The sequence below is a fragment of the Epinephelus lanceolatus genome, chromosome 5, assembly GCF_041903045.1.
Source record: "Epinephelus lanceolatus isolate andai-2023 chromosome 5, ASM4190304v1, whole genome shotgun sequence".
Classification (NCBI taxonomy): Eukaryota; Metazoa; Chordata; class Actinopteri; order Perciformes; family Serranidae; genus Epinephelus; species Epinephelus lanceolatus.
The window spans coordinates 6552850-6573488 of record NC_135738.1 but is presented as its reverse complement, the minus strand read 5'-3'; the positions used below and the strand labels follow the sequence as shown (position 1 = coordinate 6573488).

The 20639-nt window shown below is 40.7% G+C and overlaps 2 protein-coding genes across 6 annotated transcripts in view; both read right to left on the bottom strand.

Moving 5' to 3' along the window:
• Positions 1 to 912: 912 nt before the first annotated feature.
• Positions 913 to 11767, bottom strand: rnf141 (ring finger protein 141). 2 transcript variants are annotated; one of them, XM_033635618.2, is made up of 6 exons: positions 11698 to 11767; positions 7971 to 8177; positions 7154 to 7262; positions 5472 to 5653; positions 4125 to 4232; positions 913 to 3973 (listed from the first exon to the last, which is right to left on the bottom strand). In XM_033635618.2, the coding sequence occupies exons 2-6, from the start codon at positions 8105 to 8107 to the stop codon at positions 3823 to 3825; spliced, it is 687 nt and encodes a 228-aa protein (XP_033491509.2). In that variant the 5' UTR covers positions 8108 to 8177; positions 11698 to 11767; the 3' UTR covers positions 913 to 3822. The 2 variants fall into 2 exon arrangements, with proteins under 2 accessions (XP_033491509.2, XP_033491508.2); XM_033635617.2 differs by having other exon boundaries at positions 7971 to 8174; positions 11698 to 11766.
• A 4425-nt stretch (positions 11768 to 16192) lies between these two features.
• LOC117262063 (alpha-1,3-mannosyl-glycoprotein 4-beta-N-acetylglucosaminyltransferase C-like) overlaps positions 16193 to 20639 on the bottom strand; it is a 54742-nt gene continuing 50295 nt past the window's right edge. For all 4 annotated transcript variants that reach the window (XM_033634705.2, XM_033634707.2, XM_033634706.2 and 1 more), the window contains 3 exons: positions 19972 to 20105; positions 17720 to 17867; positions 16193 to 17638 (listed from right to left, as the gene is read on the bottom strand). In XM_033634705.2, coding sequence (XP_033490596.2) covers positions 16473 to 17638; positions 17720 to 17867; positions 19972 to 20105 — 1448 coding nt within the window. In that variant the 3' untranslated portion in view covers positions 16193 to 16472. The remainder of the gene's footprint in view (positions 17639 to 17719; positions 17868 to 19971; positions 20106 to 20639) is intronic.

The following is a 20639-nucleotide window of genomic DNA, read 5'->3' as shown; positions in this document are numbered from 1 at the left end:
TGTAGTCTACTGAGTGGATGGTAGGTTTTGGAATCCAGCAACTAGTGACTGGTGAAAAAAAAAAGTCAATTTCCAACCCTGTACACAAGGGTAGAAATTATATTATTATATTTATTTATAAAAAATAAATAAGTAAATAAAATGCAATAAATATTTTTCATAGAAAATTAAGGTATTTTTACAGCAGCCTCAATATAATGTGATGCAGTGATTCCAAATTTTAAAAAAAAAATCACTTTACTGGATTTTAGTGCTTCTTCTCTTTAATAAAAATATTATTTTGTATGTATTGTTTTTCCATTGTTTAAGCACTTAAGTTCCCTCGTCTCAAAGTCAGTTGGTTTTTGAATGTGCTTTTGGTTCGATGTCTTAAGTAAGGTCTGTGCTTCACACAAGCTGAGGAGACTTTCAAGTTTTGTTCTATGACATAAAATATATCAGTAAATACACAACTCGTACATTTTGAAGCGTCTTTATGTCTCATTGGTGAATGCTAACAAGTGGCTTATTGAAAGGACAGAATATTGTTGTGGTGATGTTTAGTCATGTGACCGTGGTGTCTTTGTTCACAGCCTAACTTTTGCTTTTTACCTCTAGTGAATGCATTTAGGCTTCAAAAAGTGGTGTCAACATGTAGCCTAAAGATTGTTGTACACTAGACACATGGGCACATCCTGATTTTTGATTGTTCCCTGACATAGTGTAAAATGCAGTAACACAGTGTCTCACATGATCCTTTGTGTGTTTTTAATGGAGATGGATTAAAAGCTTTTAATGATCAGTAACACAACTTGTTTCTAAATTAATTAAAGCGATAACAGATCATTAAGAATGTTCCCTAAATTAACTGAAGAGATTAAAGATCCATTCATCTTTTAATCCAACATAACACAAAATAATAAAGTGCAAAAAGTGAGTATCTCTTTATTAAGGAGAATACAGTACGAATCCATTCAGCTTTAATACACCTTCCATTCAGCAAATTTACACAGCGACTTTGTGAATCAGAAGCTTTACAGTAATCTATTGAACATATTCTCATTCTTTAATATTACAACTTTGTTTTATACATTTTTAACTGGACCAGGCAGTAATGAAGAAGAAAGAAAAGTCTCTTAATGCTGCTCATTTCTTTGCAGTGCTGCTGTTTAAGTTTTACAGTTTATGATAATAATTTTCACCACAGAGATGAAATCATCTGTAGGTTAAATGCTCGAACACCAAAAAAGCTACGGCGAGGTTTCAAAGTGCGATTTGTCAGCATCACAACCAGAAATGACTTTTGATCAAATTAAAATTCACGTTTATGGTCTGTTAAATAAACAGAAATCAAATGTCTATGACTGCTCTGTAAAATGAATAATCATATATCATGTAAATCATTGTGTTTCATATCGTCTCATATTTGGAGGAAAATGTAAAATTATCTAAATGTGATCTGATGCAAAACTGATGAACTCGCTGAATGTCACAACAAAACACTAAGTTATAGTTCCATATCTTTACATCTTTAATTAATGTATTAGATTTCAGTAAATAGAGATTTATCACTCTAATGAAAACTAAGGTGAATATTTTCACATTTTTTTAAATACTTCAGTGTGAATCCGGACCTCATTAATCACAACCATCGTTTCTCTTAAAGTGCTGCCTGTGATTTATGTGACCTGGAAACTCAGCAAGAAATACTTATTTAAAATAAAACTGTGTGGTTTTAAATTCTTCGTTACTTTAATTATACAAAAGTAGATTTGTAACTGAAAAGCTGCCTAACTCAATCAGCTGTGTTTAACTGTCGGCATGACGACAGAGCAGAGCAAAGACGCGACTGGTCGTTCTGGGAGTGTAAACTACACTAATTACACTTATACAGCAATCAGATTAAAATAACCATAACAAAATTATGGTAAATTAAAAAATATATATGTACAAAGTAAAACAAGATGAGAAAAACAGAGACGACTAATAGTGGTTATTTCCAACAATAGAGACACAACAGCAAGCCGAGTCATTTAAAATTATATAAAACTATTTAGTTCTGTTCACTCACAGACCATCACCAGTCACTGTGTCGCGTCTGACCTGGATCAGAATTTCAGTTCATCACAGGGTCACATGACACGGCTCAGACGGCGTGTCGTGTGGGATATAAACATGCAGGGTTACATTGCACAGACGACAGAACAGCATTACAGGTGGGAACAAGTTCAGTTTTACGCAACGCTGTGTCTTAGATTTGCACTTTAAGTTCAACATTTTGGGAAAACGCATTTGTTTCCAGGCGTAGACAAGAAGATCGACTCCACTCTCACTTCTGTCTGGTAAATATGAGTCCAGTCAGTTAGCTTAGCACAAAGACTGGAAACCGGAGGAAACTGTTAGCCCAGCTCTGTCAAAGCAAGACAATAATTTACACTTTACATCTGCCTCTATAACCACTCCAAAGACAAAGTACACAAACAAACATATAATGTGTGAGTTTTGTCATGATTGGATGAAGCCAAGTCAGCTCCCCCCATCTCCAGCCTTTATGCTAAGCTCAGCTAACTGCAGCTTCATATTTACTGTACAAACAAGAAAGTGAATCAGGGTAGTTTCCCCAAAACATTGAACTGTTCATTTAAATTCTTTAAAACTTTGAATATGTGAGTCAAACTTATTAAACCCTCTCTGAATACGAGGGCTGACCTTGGTTCAGCTCCTCTGTCTCAGCTTCTGTCCCATTTATATCAACATGACAGGATCAGGATCAGAGTCCTGCGTCAGGTCGGGGACCTGCCAGGAAGTGTCCCGCAAAGACAGGTGATGTGCAGGTGGTATTTTGGCGTTGTTTTATTTCCAGGTTCAGTTGCGGATAAAAAAAAACAAAAAAACATAGCTGTTGGATTACAGGTGTTGGACGATAAATATATTAAAATTAAATAATGTCATGTAATGTTTAATGTTTTATTCGTCTGACTGCTGAATCTGTGTGTCGGCTCGTCTGCTGCACCACCTGGAAAATGAGGCTCAGTTCAATCAGGTGTGTTACTAACTGTGTAGATGTGCTGCTCAATATTATCAGAATAAGCAAAAAATATTCTTTAAACTGTATTTATTTGATTACCTTCATATTAAAGAATATTATCTTGAGTTTCACATGTATAAAGGATCCCAGACCGATGTCTTAAATATGCTGCCTGACCAAACAGTGCATGGTTATTATAAGATTTGTGTTTTTTGGGTCGGGCCGCAGCTCTTGTGTTGACGGGTCACGTTGTGTTAAGGACCTTATGGGTCATATCAACAGGTCGCAGATGCAGTATTGCACGTCGTGGTGCCAGTTCAGGAGCAGGTCTTAAAAATCAGACCTGTGCAGAACTCTGATCTGGATCCCTGTCATAAAGTGCCTGATTAATCCCAACACACACAGGTGTCTGACTTCAAGTTAAATTAACCCCTAATATTACTGTAAAACCTTTCAGTGTACTTTCTGTTACTCTGTGTGTTAAATTAATATTTTATTATTTATTTTATTATATTACAGATGCTGAATTTTCTCTTCAGACACACAGATCCCATGAAGCTTCACATCTACAGTTACTGGGGTTACACAGAGCATCCTGGGAGTTTTTTTGGGACTTAAAAGAGACAAGGTTTCATTTTCTGAACCTGTGGCTGAGAACACAACGAGCAGGAAACTGCTGGTTTCTTCTGCATCGTTAGCTTTTTAGGAAAAATCTCCTCCTCAGTGAAAGTGACATTTTGTGTTGCAGTGTGTAGAGTCTACTTGGTGCGGGTCGATTTCTCTCCTCGTCTAATTGGCTCAGCGTGCCGTCTGTGTTAAGGCCTGTGTGGGTGGCCCGCCTCATCAGCCAAGTTGAGGATGTAGCCAGCTATGTCGTCCTCTGTGGGGAAATCAGACATTACCCACGACTCGTTGGCAGCGGTCACTTGCAGGCGACATATCGGACAGTTCCGGCTCTGCCCGCTCCTGCAGGAACACCAGAGAGTGTAATCATTACTGTTAGTGTGTGTGTGTTCATAACATGGGTGGCTGAAACGTCTCCGTGAAAACTTTGAATGATTTACAAAGCGCAAGAAGAATTATTTTAACTGGTTCGATCTTTAATCCATCACCTCACCATTTATCAATGCACTTCTGACAGAAGCTGTGAGCACAGGGCAGAATGAGGTCGGCCTTCCCGTCCATGCAGATGCAGCACTCCTCTTCATCGGTCAGCTGCTTCACTCTGCACAGGCACACCAACAGAAAGACATCAAACTGTCCTCTAAGGAGGAATGTGTCACTGCCCCCGCAATGTCATTTTGGTGTGACAGGCCTGATGCTGGATGAGTCTCAATGGCTTTCAATCAAAGAAAAATCTCCCTCAGTGTTATGAAATGCATGAGAATGTAAAAAAGATGCCGTCAGCCTCCACAGCTCCTCCTATAGATGGGAATCTATCCAGAGGGATAAAGTGTCACTCTGCTGCAAGATAACCTATAAAATCCATCATTTCAGCAGCATGTGGGGCATTTAACAACCTTTTCCTGTTGTCCAGCAGCACCAACACCCGCCGTGCTGTGAGTCAGAAAAACTTTACATTTTACACAAACCAACATTCAGTGACTTTTTGGCCTCCAGGAAGCTGAAGCTGAAAACACAACGCTGACTAATTATCCCCTGACACCTGCAGCACAGAGCGGACTGTCACTACAGAGAGCAGTTAGCATTAGCATAGTCAAAGTTCTGACAGTAAACATGGTGTAATGTGCAGTTTATGGATGTAAACCAACCCTGGAGCTTCCTCACACTGTCTGCCCAAAACCCCATCACAGCAGATACTGTGTGTTTCACAGACACTAACACTGTGTCATCCACCGCCAGTTAGCCTACAAGCTAACAAACAATATTAATGAAAGATGCTAACAACACTTAGCATAATGATACGGCTGCTAGTTGTTGATTCTGATGCCTGCAAAACAGCAGTGTACGATTTCAGATCAATCAGTACATAGTGTACTACACTGAAGTGTACTAACAGAGGGATGTGATATGAGACACACTGTGTGTGTGACTGAGGCTGAATCTCTCCAATGTTTCCTCTAACACTAACATTAGCCATATTGATGCGCACTGCTCTTACAACAATCACCCCCAGGGTGAGCAGGAAGGAGTTCATCTGCTTCCTGCCTCCTTTCAGAGTTTAACTATTATGTTTAAAAACCATGTTATCCAATAAAAATACTGATCAGTCTCGCTCTGTCTGAGGTCATCATGTGACGGTTAAACAGGATGCTCCTACAGAGACCTACATTAACAGTGTGAACACAAACAGCAGGAGAGCTGTAAAGAACATTTAGTACCAAATAAATCTAACACATAAAGCACTCAGCCTTCTGGATGTAAATTAAAATGTTAATTTCTGTTGAAGACTCTTGTTTAATGTGAAACAGATTCATACAGAGACCTGTTTATGTGCACCCACCTGCCCATCCACATGCTGGCCTGGCAGGAGTCTGTGGAGGGGAGCTGAGCAGAAGGGCCTTCGGTGGCGCCCTCTGCAGACAGCACCTCCGCAGCCTGGCTGGTGATGTCACGGTACAGCTGGATGAACTGATACAGGTTCATGATGCGTGATGCCTCCACCATACCATTCTCCTTATTGATCTGAGAGCAGGGAGACAGAATCACGAGTCACACATGACACAGTGGTGTGTATGAACACATGCAGTCACAGTCTGTCACCGCTGTGATGTCGCTGGGTTTAATTAGTGATACTGGTGGTGAGTTCATTCAAGCTGCTGAATCTTAAATTTTCAGATTTCAATGTGTAAAAATTATGTCGATGAGAGCGTCTGAAACACGTGATCGTCCTGAGACAGTAAAACATGATTCAGATCATCAGTTAATTAGCTGAGATTTGGTTTGTGTGATACAGTTTACAGGTTATACTTTAATGCAGCTGGCCTGTCAGTGCTGCACAAACTCAGTGTGTTCTCACAAAAATCAAATTGCACAATCAACCATGATGAGTACCTGCAGAATACTGAGGGAAATATGTAATATTTCTTCCTGCAATAACTTCATACTCCCTCCTCTTCTCCAGGAGGAGAAATCCTGACCCAGAAGCTCCATGTACGGAGAGAAAGTATTAGATCTTTGGAAACATGAGACCCTGAAGGCTCTGGTTTTATTCTTCAGCAGCCATGTGCACTCACATTTTCACAGGTTTATTGCTGCATTCCCCCGAACACATCATCTCTGTTATAGATTCCTCATTTATTACTGTGATTTAAAGATTTTACTGATCACTTTAAGGCTCTTCATGGTCTCTCTCCCAGCTGTATCTCAGACTTCTAAGTAACGTACACACCAGGACGTTCTTTGAGGTCCTCAGGCAGCAGAAGTCGTCTTTTAAGTCTGTTCTTTAATTCAGTTTTTCCTGAATTTTACCTGAGTTTTCAGTTCATTTAAAATATCTTTTATTTTCTAAGTTTTTATCTTTATTTATCAGTTCTTTAAAAGGTGCTGTTTTCATGGCTGGTCTGTTTTAATTGCTGTCATGGGAAGAACTTTGTAACTCTGTTTTGTGCTCCCAAAGAATTACAGTATTTAACTGTAATCTTACAGTTAAACTCCATATATTACTGTGATTTAGCAGAGTTCTTCTGTAGACTTACTGTATTTACCTGCATGAATACAGTCAAATATCACAGTTGTAGCCTTTAAGGTGCTAAAATTTTAATTTATTGTGAAATATTACAGGTACATATTGTAACTTTCTGGAAATCACTTGCAGTTTATGATTAGTATATAAAAATATGAGGGAGTGGGACCAGGAAAGTTTATTTCATCTTCTAACCCTGTCTGTCCATGAACAATGTTATTTATATTATTTAAATGTTGCTGAGGATCCTGTTTTCTTTTGTTTTTATTGCTCATACGTTTTATTTTGTGTTTGTATTATTTTAACATGTTCAATAATCTGACTAGAGACACACATAAACTCAGAAACATCCCTAACCTCAGTTTATCCAGAACATGATCTCAGTGTACGGCTTCAGTTTCTCTACCTGTGTCTGCTCATCTCTCTGACACAGAATCAAAGGTGTGGACAGACGCTGTCGTTGGCGTGTGATGTGAATGAGGAGCGCTCTGTGAGCTCACCTTAGTACAGAGGACCCTGACAGCCACCTTCCACAAGGCCGTGGCATCAGATCCTGGCTGCACCTCAAACAGCAGGTGCTTCTGCTGCCCGGTTGCCAATTTGGCCGTCCTGACAGAGATCCAGAAAGAGAGGACACATTCAACTCAATAAACCGCTCTGCATCGTTTTTACTGCTGTTATGAACACAAAGTAATGTCCAACTCAAACACAGCTACATTCAGCTGGGAGGTTTTCTTCTAAATTCAAAGTGTGTTTCTGTCCAAAGCTGCTGTTTGTGCAGGGTTAACTGTGTGCACACTGTTCCATCACTCACCACACTCGTCTGTGAACTCAGCTTTCTACAGTCAATACAGATCCATCCAAACACAGATCTGTTCAGATCCACACTGCATGTTCCTACACTCAGTGATATACTGCTGCGTAACCACTTACATTATGTTGCATGAATATTATTCAGTTTATCCAAATGACTTCTTCATTCTGAGTGAGAACAACATGATTTAAACGTGTGATCCTGCCTCTCAGTTTCTGTCTCTGAGAGCTGCTGAGCTCAAATTAAATTGGCAGAAGCCGGCCGGTGTCCGGGGAATAAAGATGGGCCAAATCCAAATCCTTCAAAACACTGCAGCGTGCTGTGCAGTGAGTTTAGCTCTCAGTCAGAGAAGTCAAAGTAAAATCAATTAAACATCCAAGCATTCAGGTGGAGATAACTTCAGTCAACTTTCCTCACAGCTGTTTGCTTCCACAGCCAATGGACAACAGCTGCGTTTTTACACTGAACTACTTCCTGTTTGTCCAGAACAAACTGTGACTTACACGTCGTTGAGTTCGGCCACTCTCGCCAGAAACTCCTCGTAGGTCAGGTAGCCGCTGTCACGCACCAGTCCGACGTGTTTGACCAGCTTCTCAGGCAGACGGGTCATCACCGCCTGGCCTGAGAGCTGCTGGCCCATCGTGGCTGCAGCAGCACTTAGAAAACAGCACTGACAGGAAGCTGCACCTCATTCAGCTCTGCAGAGCCTGCTGGGACACAAACAGTTCACACACACAGGTTTCATTAATGTGTGACAGTGTGTGTGTGTCTCTAACCAGGACCCTCTGACCTTTACTCAGATGTTACTCTACATCGGTCACTGAAATCATCTGACACCAGGAACGTCATATCTCAGACTCTTCAACCTGTTATGATTATTACATCATCAATTTTCAGGTCAGCAAACATGATCAAATCCATATATACATATACATATGTACATTAGTGCCTGTTGTGTTTACATGTGTGTTTGTTTACATAAGAATGTCAACAACATTTTGGACGGCATGACGTCACAATAAACTGCAGGATTTTCCGACCATTATAAAACTCAGGCGCAGCACCTAAGGGTTGTTTTCAGTTCAACTACACGTCTGCTCTTTATAATCTTATTATTTATAATAATAAATAATAAACCTAATTTCTCATGTGTTACATTTGCTTTAATTAAATTTTAAGGCCGTGACAGATGGTTACTAATCCTCTGACCGAGGAGGCTGATGATCAGTGAGCATGAGATACAAAATTATATTAAAATAAATGAAGAGTCAATATTTACTAATGGTGTTTGAGATTTGAATTTTTACCATGTCGTCACATTATTGCCAAGTTCGCCTACTTTAATTCATATTTTATTACCATGGTGAACTGGAAAACAAATTTAATGAACCAAAACTAATTTTTTATTTCACCATTTTCTGAAATTATCCCTCGAGTGCTCCACAAACTCAGCATTCAAATTAAACTGCAGAATGACTCAACCACAACGAGTACAGGAGGAACACTGAGGGAAATATGTCACATTTCTGCCTGCAATAAACTTCATACGCCCTCCTCATCTCCACGAGGAAAAACACAAAGAAAGGTTTTAGATAGAGCTGCTGATCTTAACATGATGGAAGGCTCTGATCTTCAGCAGCCACGTGCCCACAAACTTTCCGAGGAAAAACCTGCCAGGTTCACAGCTGTGTTTCTCCACGTGATCCATTTCTTTTATCAAGTCCTTGTTTACCACAAGTTTTGAGACTGAGCTACAACCTCTCAGAGAGTCCATGCAGAGTAACAATTAAACTACAGGAAATAAACATGCGGTCACTAGAACTGGGTAAGATGAACAAATTTAAAACCCAAGCTAAAAGAAGAAAACACTGAACTGAAAAAACTGAATCTCTTGGTTTGTAAACTGTAAATAAGGTGACCTCACATCACACAGACCAGTCACAGTTTGTTGCCTTATAACTTTATAACACAACACATGACCAACAGATACACAGACATGTGACTGCTGGACATTAACATGCTGCTGTAACAGTTCCTGTTCTCATGAAAAGGTTTTTCTTTGACAGTTTGGATCCTGTCTGCAGAGATTTGCTCTCATTCAGACACATCAGTAGTTGGAGGGTTGAGATCAGTTGTCTGTGCAGGACAGTCAAACTCTTCTACAACAAACTGGTCAAACTATTTCAATTCAGTTCAGTTCAACAGAATTGAATTTATCCTGAAGAAAATTCTTGTGCCAGAGAGAACTTCAATTACAGTAACATAAATACCAGTAACAAGAATTAACGTTCACTAACCAGTAACAACAACCAGTGGGTTCCCGGGTCATGGTCACACACTGGGCCCAATTTTAGAAGTATTTAGAGTATTAAATATCAATCAAAATATTCAAAATATACAAGATAAGAAGTGTTGTAAAGAAGCAAAAGCAAAAGCAAAACCAGTGCCTAATAGAGTCACAACAGAAGTAAGACAAGTGCAAGAATTACTAAAAATGAACTATGTATTTATTCAGAAGCACACGATCGTGTAAAGAACTTTTTTTTTTTTTTCAATTTTACTTAGTAAAGGGTTTTTAAAAAAAATCATATTTAATGTGGGCAAAATGAACAGAAACTGACATGTTTCAGCTAAAAATCCTTCATCAGTGTGAGACAACCAGCAGGAACTGCAAATAACCAGCTGAGGTTCAAACAACAATCAGGACAGAGAATATATAACTGAATGATAGGATCCATCTGTGAGTGAACGACCCACTCAGCACTGACCTCTCCCAGGTACGAGGAGAAACAACAGGAACAAGCTGAAGAACTGAGTAGATGATGATGCCCTGCACGAACACACAATGAAACCCTGGTACAGACCCATCAGGCCATCAGACTGATCTTTACCAGGCAGCTTCCCAGATCAGGTCGAGCCTTTCCCACATCAGCAGCCAGACAGATACGGGCAAAGTGGAGGGGCTACATGAGGCACAGAGAGGTGGCTACCAAAAACTGAGGTACTATAGAATCCAGATAGATAAACAGATACACAAAACAACACCTGAAACACAACCTCATACAAAGTAATGTCAGAATATATCTACACATAATGTTCAGAGTCCAGAAGAGCTCAGTGTGAACAGAGGCTGCAAATGCACTGTTTTTAGAAAACTCTCTCAGACAGACAACAGGAGACACACCGTGTATATTAGGACAAACGTTAGGAGCTGTATGACTGTGACTGTGCACCTCTGTGTACTGGTCAAGAAAGATTTGTCCTCATCCAAATTGAGGGTCGGATGACAGACAGGTGCTGTGTGCTGCACAGACCATTAAGGGAGCAGCAGTAGCTCAGTTTACAAGTACCTGGTTTGGGAACCGTAAGGGTCTTCAGCTCTTCGTCCCCATGCAACAGACCAAGTATGGAGTGTGAACTGGTGCCTGGAGAGGTGCCACTTCACCTCAGGTGCCCCTGAGCAGGGCACTTAACCCTCAACTGCTCGAGGCGCCTGTCCACGGGCAGCCCCCCTTACGTTTGTGCATGTGTATTTCAGGCCTGTGTGTGTGTGTGTGTCCACATGTTAATGAGCATACAGCTTCAGCAGGTTCAGCCTGACAGTTTTAATGCTGACTAACAGTGTATAATACAGAAGTGACGGTTTCAGTGACCTCGGGCTGACCTGAGACTCAGAGCTACCGGAAGTGAAAGAGAACCGCCCGTTAATTTACAGCCGTTAACTTAACAAACAAACACGTCCGGTAAGTCACGTGGAGACTTCCTGTAGCCGCTGACTGACAGCTGACAACATGACTGTACATTATTAAACACAGTCTGAAGCTGTCAGATATAAAATCTCTGCAATAAACAAACTGCGATTAAAGGTTTCATCTCCAACGGAAAGTCAGACAAACAAACAGTTTCAGCTACATTAGCATCTCATATTAAAGTCTGACCGATCAGTGAGCTAACGGACAGACTGTTTAATATTTAACCGTCACTGTAGAGAATATCAGAATTATTCTTCTGTTCAAATCACCTGTCAAACTTTATAACCATCCGCTGAACCTCGGTCCAAACACGACATGCTAACATTAGCTTCTCACAGCAGGTTGCTAACGAGCTTTAGCATCACTTTGCTCCGTAAATACTGATTTAATAAAGTCAGAGCCTCTGTAGGTGAAGCTGAGGAATATTAATATGACGCTGTGTCCTGATGTGAAATGAAACAGAAGCTTATTTTCTCACCAAACACTGAACTGCATCAGAGGGACGAGTCCAAACTTCACCGCTGGCTGTTTGTGTTGACACAACACAGGCGCAGTTTGATGACGTAACAGCGCGTTGTACCTTTCACTTTTGGTGGGATAAACACGTAAAGAAATAAATACTGTGTTTACAAACAAATATTAAAAAAAAACTGGATCAGCAAATAAATAAATAAATAAAAGGTAAAAACTGGTTTTACAGAAAATTAAAAAACATACGGTGTTTACAAAAATAAATACTGGGTCAAGGGTTTTCTTCATAATTTCTTTTTATTTAAAACATTTCTTAGTTGTTGTTTTTTTGTACAGTGTACAAGATAATTATAATTATGCTGACTGAAACTTTTCTGTTCAGATTAACTAATTTAAATGGTATGAAACTCGTAACTATGCACCTTCCTCTTGGAAGCTAAAATGTTGTCTCAGGACCTGAACATGCACAAGACTAATCTTTTTTTTTTTTTTTTCCTGAGGCTTTCTGTATGTTTGATATTCTGATATGTAATCGCATGTTTAAGGTCCCTGATTGTTCAGGGCTACATTCATTTTCCTCACAAAATGAATCACATATACTTATTCAGCATAAATAAATGGGCTGGATGTAAACAATGCATCAATAAGCTTAAAATAACTTTTTTATTGCATGTACCAATGTTTTCCAGTTAATCCAGTAAACTTTGTAGACACAGATTTATTGTCATGACGACAGTGTATGATTGATGTGACTTATATGACCACATTAATAATGAACGCTGAATGATTGTCTTTATCAAAATGTCTCCATAATCTGAAGCCATTTTTGCCAGGTTAGGTTAAATTGTATTTCTATATCCAAACCAATCAAAACTGAGTTCATCAGAACAATAGTTAAAAACTGTGATCAGTCCAGAACCAGAGACTTTGTTCTCAGGTCTCTGTTGAAAATTAGATCTCGATCTCAGTGGGACTCAGGGAACAATCAATCTATCATCAATTAAAATAAAGAAACAACAATATATTTCGTTTGTTTGTTTGATTCAGTCCACAGTCTGATCTCTGCTGTCAGACTATATGGTGTCAAATATTTTCACACATTATAGGAATAAGAGCACAAATGAATGCTTTATAAAAAATAATGGCTGTTTCACTGCGTGTCACGACTCTCTCTGATCACAGAGCAAATACTAAACCATCAGTATTTATTGTTTACCTGCAGGTGGAGGATGAAGAGAGGTTGATTCAGACTGTGTCGTAGAGAATACAAAGAGCAGAGGAATAAAATGAGGTAAATGCATTTGAATTGGACGACAGCAGCAGAGCAGATGACCCAGGGAGGGACAGGTATAAAGAGGATGATAAAAGATTCAAGAGGAAGAAACTTCAGCTACGTCTCAGTGAACTGTCCCTGTGACACAGTCAGAGAATCTGAATCAGTTTATTACCAGGCAGGTTTTCACTTACAGCAGATGTGCTTTGGTGTTTTGGTGCACAGACAAGAAACAGAAATAAAAAGTAAAGTAAAAGTCAGTAAGTGAAAAGTAAAAAGTCAAATATTAAAAAAGCAGTTTAAAATATGTTCAGTGTCACTGTTTCAAATAAAAGAGGCAGGAATGTGCAGAAACATATTGAAGAGGACGTGCAGAAGTTCACAGTAAGATGAATAAAGAGAATATACAGTAGATCTTTGAGATTCAGGAGATAAAACAAGAGGTTGTCTACCAGTCGATAGGTTGATGGTTCGATCCCAGACCACTTCAGTCTACCTGTCAGAGTGTTTGTGAGTGATTATCTGATGAGCAGGTGGCACCTTGTAGCCTCGGACACCTGTGTGTGAATGAGATGAATGGTGTCTGTGCTGTGAAGCTCTTTGAGTGGTCGTTAAGACTTGAGCTCTTTATAAATGCTCAATATATCTGATACTTTAATAATTTAGTCCAATGTGTGTTAATGTTGGTTGAGACTCTTGTTGATGAGTCTGACTGCAGAGGCCTGAGGTTTTGGTCCTGACAGCCCATAGCTTCCTGTCAGAGGAGAGTGTGACAGAGAGTTTGTGTCGGGGTGGGTGGGGTCAGCCACAGTCTTTCCTGCCGACCAAAGAGTCCTGGAGGGACGAAAGATTACAGCCAATCAGCTTCTCTGCAGAGCGAATGATTCGCTGCAGTCTGTTCTTGTCTTTGGCAGCAGCGTGCACTGTAAACCCCCCAATCCATCTATGACCCAACACTCTAATGTAAAGTCCACGCAGACGCCCTGCATTGTCAACATGACATAAAAATTTCATGTTCACTTGACACAAAAACTCATCACTGTGAGCCCGACATCATTTTTTATGTTAAATCAACAACTCTTGAGTTAATTTGACTAAAATGTATAAAGCTGATCTCTCCTAATAAACAACACTGTCATTGTGCATGTAACACATTGTGGCGTGTTGGGGCTAAATGGGCGGAGCTTCCCAGCATGCCCTGAGACAATGTGTTTAAGAAAACTGTATAAATGTGCTGTAAATCACTGAGGTTATACAGTGATGAATGTTTCTGTATTTCACAGTGGATGTGATGGGTCACAGTTAATGTTGTAAGTAAGTAACCTCTGCTCACCATAATATATTGTTGTTCAACAAAATAAAGGACTTGTAAAAATGTTTACTCAATGTTTTTATGTTCATATGAAAGAATTAAACGCTCTGTTGAACTGATATAAACTTCCTGTCAGACGAGGCTCATATGAACTCAAAACTTTGATGTTACTGTGTTGTACTAAACTAAAAGTTTTGAGTGAAGCTGTTTCCAAAAGGTTTAAGTTGAATATGTGAATCAGGATTTACAGTGAACAGGTGGTGACGCAGGAACTGAGGATGAAGGAGCTGATGTTCAGCCGCCGCCTGAGATCCTCTGTGACGATGGAGCTACAGGAAGCAGGAGGACTCCACAGAGCCTCACAGGGTGATGGGGGCGGAGTTCCTCTGGAAATCCACCGTCATCTCCTCTGTCTTCAGAAGGAGACTCATACAGAGAAGCTTCATAAATGACACCTGTAACCCTGACACCTGAAGAGAAGACAGACACACTCTGCCCACAGTCACTTTCCTCTGTTCACACTCCTGTTGTTTGTCTGAAGAAGAATCGCTCCTCTGTCGCTCCTCAACTTTACTTCTGTTTCTGATTAAAGAGGTTTTTGGGGGGCTGATGTTTCCTTCTGCTCACTGAGGGCCTCAGTCAGAGGCTGTTGTATGTTGTGCAGACTGTAACACACGATGAGGCTAATGCGTGTTTCTTGTGTAAATACAAAACTGACCTGACTCTAGAGAAGTGACCCACAAAGAGCAGGACGCCTTCTCAGGTAAATGTCACTGTTTTCTTCTTCTAGTTTAGAGAGACACGGAGACAGAGTTCAGACTGAGGAAACAGAAGTGTCATTAACTTCATATTAATTTCATTTAAATTAATTTAATTTGAGTAATGCATCTACATGCAATCTAAAATGTACTAACCTGTTTGAATGTTATAATAAATCTTATTTCTACAAATAAAAATATAAATCACTGAGTTGGATATTAACCAGGGTGAGTCAGTAAAACACTGACGCCAACGATTTATAATGAGGTTTAGTTTTTACACTTTCAAACTGAGACATTTTATTATATTTCAACAGGTGACTGTTATAGAGCTCTCAGAGGCTCTTTGTGTCGGTCTGTTAATTTACCAGCAGATGGCAGCAGACGACACCAAATAACCCGCAGGTGTATCAGGAGCCTTTAATTCCTATAAAACACTGATGGTCAGAGCTCAGACTGACTCAAATTAAACACTGCAGACGTGGCCTAATGAATAAAGAGATAGTTTTCTGTGATTTGATTTTAAAAGTGATGACAAATAACATGAAGCTGTTAATGATGTCATCAGGATCAGCTGTTTGGTGACGTGTTGGCCTGCAAACTCCAGATTCTATTGTGCAGCTGTTTCCAACACAGGTTAAATGACCAACAGCCTTTATAATCAATTATTGTCTGATTGTTGAGTCATAGGAGACAAAACTCTCCTTAAACAGTGAATATTTTTTTTACTTGATTGAAGAAATTCATGATTTTTTTAAAGCCTGTTCTCAGTTTTAGATGGGAGATGTAATTACGACTTCTCATATCATCATCAGGTCCTCGGGCTCGTTCTGATGGTTCCTCCTCAGCTGCTCACAGGACCTGACAGAATCACACAGGAGGACACGCTAATGAACCATTAAAACTTTTCCTCCTCAGGTTTCCTCTCGTGTGATGTTGAATTCTAGATGTAGGGAACAGCACTGAAGCCGCCCCTCGTTCATTCTCAGACTCAGAGACGCTGCACAGAAAGCAGCTATTGATCAATAAGTCTGGATGCATCACTTCCTGTACGTCCCGACGGTTTTGTTTCACTTCATTATTCTGTTTTGAAAAAGTGTGATTGGAGACGTCTGTAATCAAGTTATAAAAATGTGAGAAAACAGCACGTTTAGAAGAGTTTAGATTCTGTGAAGGCCTTTAAGGTAAAGACAAAACAAGAAAGCAGCCATGTGTGAACAGTTTTATACACAGACTTAGGAAAAGGAACAAACGTATAAAGGCTCCGTACTGTACAGATTTATGGTTTTAATCCGTCACACTGAAACTTACAGCAAGTCTCTAAACAACCCAAGAAAATATGGATTGCTTTGAATCCCAGAAACAAGTGTTTCCTAGAATTTGTCCAAAATGAACTTCAGAAATCCAAAACAGTACGTACAGATGATTATTTAAAAATGTTACTTTATAAACTGACTCACAGGCTGTGTGGTCCATAAACTGATCGTCCTTATGATGAGCCATTCTTTCTGACTGGCAGTGACGACAACTCGCACGCACTCGATGTCGAAGCCGATCTTGTGGTCCACGTTGTTGACCTCGATGCTCCCGCCTTTAAACTCTCCTAATGTGATGTAGGACGTGCACTGGCGTCCCTGTTTAGTGTCCACAGACTTTTGTCCGACCTCCAGCGCTCCGTGGTGAAGGATGTCGTTCTGTCTGTCCTCTGTTCCCGTCACAATCTTAATCCTGCTGATTTTAGTTGATTTGTTAAAGATGATGACGAAGAAGTCGCCGGTGCACGGAGGCTTCCCCCAGAAATATTCATCAACGGTGCTGTAAGCCTTGGTGGCGTCATAGTTCTCAAAGACGTTGATGTTTGTGTAAAGGCTGGCAGGAGGGTTGTCAGGAATGTCTATGGAGTCTTCCTCAAAGTCGTCGTCCTTTAGCTTGTTTTCCGCTCCTTTGTAGGAGGAGTAGTAGCCCATGTGCTGGAACAGCGAGGGCTTGAAGCGGATCACGTCCTTCTGGGCCAGCAGACCCCTGAAGTGGATGAGGAGCCAGTCGCAGGGCATTTCCTGGTAGAACATGAGGAGGAAATGAGCCAGTCGTGGCAGGTCTCTGGAGTGGTACAGCTTCCCGATGTAGCCCAGCTTGGAGAACTCCAGCATCACCCAGTAGGAACCTTCTCTGGAGGTGATCACCTTCTTCAGCGCCGTCAGGAAGTTCCTGGAGCAGCGCACATCGTCCTCCAACATCATGTAGAAGTGGGAGAGGTTGGTGCAGAAGTTGAGGAGGAAAGCGTAGTCCACGTTCTGCTTGGAGCGGAAACGGACCCGGTCCTCCGGGTCGTTGTAGTTCCTTTTCAAGCCATCCAGAGATGGATAGTACTCCTCTGGAGCCTGGATCACCAGGAGGCGTCCAGCTATGATGTGGTGGGCAAACTTCCTGGTGATTTCCTGCACCAGGTTCTCACACCAGACCAGGTCAAAGTCTGCCAGGTGGACCACGACCACGATCTCTTTGAGCTCTTCGTAACTGGACTGATCAAAGATGGATTTGATCGTCTCCAGAAGGTAGTTCCCCTTTTTCCTCTTGACAGACGACAGACCGATGGTGAGATACTCTGTGGACAGAAATCACTTCAGTCACGTCACTGTGGAACAGACCAACATCAGAGGACTATCACCTGTGTACAGGTACCTACTTTTACGTGGCAGAGGAATTCCTGCGAGGTAGCGATATGTCACATTAATAGTCCCAGAGAAGTTGGACAGATCTCTGAATGTGTGGACGTATCTCTCAGAGTTCACAGGATGCATCAGTGTCTCTCCCAGCTGCCTTTTCTCTGCCTCCTGAAAAACAAGCAAGAACACACTCAGTGAAAACCGGAAGTGGAAGAAGGATTCAGATTAAGTTAAGTACGAACACCATGTTTGACCAAACAGTCGATTTGATTGATTTTGACAGACTTTCTGTTTGTAAAAATTTAGCAGTACTGAGTGATGACATCATCATTACCCAGAGTCCAAAGTGGCACCTTTAAAATGTTTGTTTCGTCCAACTAACGGCACAAACATCTAAACTTTAAACTAGAATCCAGTCAGTTTATTGTTGGGTCCATGTGGGGAGGCTGTGGTTCAGAGGTAGAGCGGGCCGTCCACCAATTGGAAGATCAGTGGTCCGATCCCTGGCTCCTCCAGTCTGCCTCTTCACGTTTTTCTCCTCACTGACTTGGTCAATCCATGTGAAATTTGGCACAGAGGTAGAGGGTCATGGGAGGATGCCAATGAAGCAATATTACATCAATTGGCCAAAGGGGGGCGCTATAGCAACTGATTGAAATTGCAAACTTTGAATGGGCATATCTCATGTCCCGTATGTCGTAGAGACATGAAACTTTGCACAGAGATGCCTCTCCTCATGAGGAACACATTTGCCTCAAGAACCCATAACTTCTGGTTATATAGATTTTCTGTCATTTTGATTTTTTTGAAAATCACTTAAAATCGATCTCTTCCTAGGAAGTTTGAGTGATCTGCATGAAACTGGGTGAACATAATCTAGGGACCAATATCTAAAGTTCCCTCTTGGCAAAAGTTGGAAAACTTACTAAAACTGAGCTTCTATAAGGCAATGAATATTGCGGAGGGTGTGGCTCATCACATAAAGGTGTATAACATCTCAAGGGTTTCACCCATCACCACGCAACTTTGTAGGCATATGACCACACATAATCTGAGGGGACCCCTCCATTATTGACCCCATCAAACAAAATGGGGGCGCTAGAGAGCTAATTTCTTATCTAGGCCTAACCGCCATATCGATTTTTACTAAACATGGTAGATATGTAGAACAGGGTGCCTCAAGGTGACTGGAGAAATTTAACTCTAATTGGCAACTGGGTGGCGCTATAACAACAGAAAAATGCTTAAAAATGGCTAAAATGTGACCGATCGCTGTGGCTCCCCCTGTGGACCAATGTTTTTGTTTTTTTCTAATTTTTGGTATGACTGTCATGGTATGGTATGCTGCTGCAATGGGAACTGCCCATTGGTCCGACAGCCCATTGTTCCGACCACATTAAACCCATTGTTCCGAAGTCCGTTCCGAAATCATCATGATGCCCTGTGGTTAAGGTCTGGTTAGGTTTAGGCACAAAAACCACTTGGTTAGGGTCAGGAAAAGATCATGGTGTGGGTTAAAATGAAAAAGAAAGTGACAAACACATAAGCTGTGAGTCTGCTTCGCCTCAAGCCTTTCCCAGCTGACCCAGAGCCAGTCGCGGCGCACCATCAAGGTAGAAATAAGCCGTTCAGCACCGCGGACAGGCGGACTAATGGGATGTCGGACCAATGACATGGACCCGCTGCAACAAGGGCTAGCCGCACCTTTCCCATGTGAACTACCAGTGCGCCCCACTTTTAAGTCAATACAACATATAAACACTTTAACTATCCGCCTTTCAACGTGCTACCTCAACTACTAATGTACAGTTTTAGCCCACTAACTTTCCCACTTTTGGCAATGGTACTACTGAACATTCAATAAAGCAATCATACTATCAAATTCACAAACACTCTGTCTGAATACATTGCTCTTCTTAATGGGTTCAGTTGACTATTTAATCTGCAATTTCCTATGACCTGTATCCCAAACACACACTATGTGAAACTGTACGTGGGCAACTGTGCACTCAATGGGTATGGACTAGTAAATATTAATATGGAAATGAGGCTTTATTTGTCAAATTTATATCCTGCAGTAAAAAGTACAACATTTCCCTCTGAACTGTGACGGAGTGAAAGTATAAAGTGACACGACGAGAAAATATTGATGTAAAGTTCCTCAGACTTGTTTTCAAGTTCAGTACCTGAGTAAATGTACTCAGTTATTTTTCACCAGTAATAAAATCAAAGTTCCAGTAACTGGACAGATGTTCACAGGTATCGATCTCACCAGCACGTATCCATCATCCATGTACAGGTTGAAGAAGAGGAGGAAGATGATGAGGAAGCCAAGGAAGGGCAACATGGATCGTTTCCTGAAACACCTCATCTTGTCCACAGACTTCCACATGAGCCGTAAGATCACTGCAGCAGATCAGAGATAAAACACAGAAATATGGTCATTAAAATAAAGACATGTGACAGACTGTACACACACAGACAGCTACACACAGACAGTTACACACAGGCAGCTACACACTGGATCTGTATTTAAACTTTAATCCTTGTTTCTGTTCTGACATTAACACTGAGGATCAGTCAGATGCTGCTGTGAATCTAATGACACTTACTCAACTTACTGATAAATAAGTCGCTCAACTGAATTTTTATAACATTAATTATTTAAGTCATTTAATCAGCAACAAATGAATTGACGAAAACAAACAAAGAAAACAAACAAACAAACAAACCACCCTGTGGTTGTATGATCTATACAATCAGCACAGTTTCAATTCAGTATCTGACCAAATGTCTCCCCTTCTGTTCCTGAGATATGACGTTTAAACATGATGATGTCACAGTCAAGCTGACCTTTCACCTTCGACCAAAAATTCTAATCAGTTTATTCTTCAGTCCAAGTGGACGTTTGTGCCAAATTTGAAGCAATTCCCTTGTGGC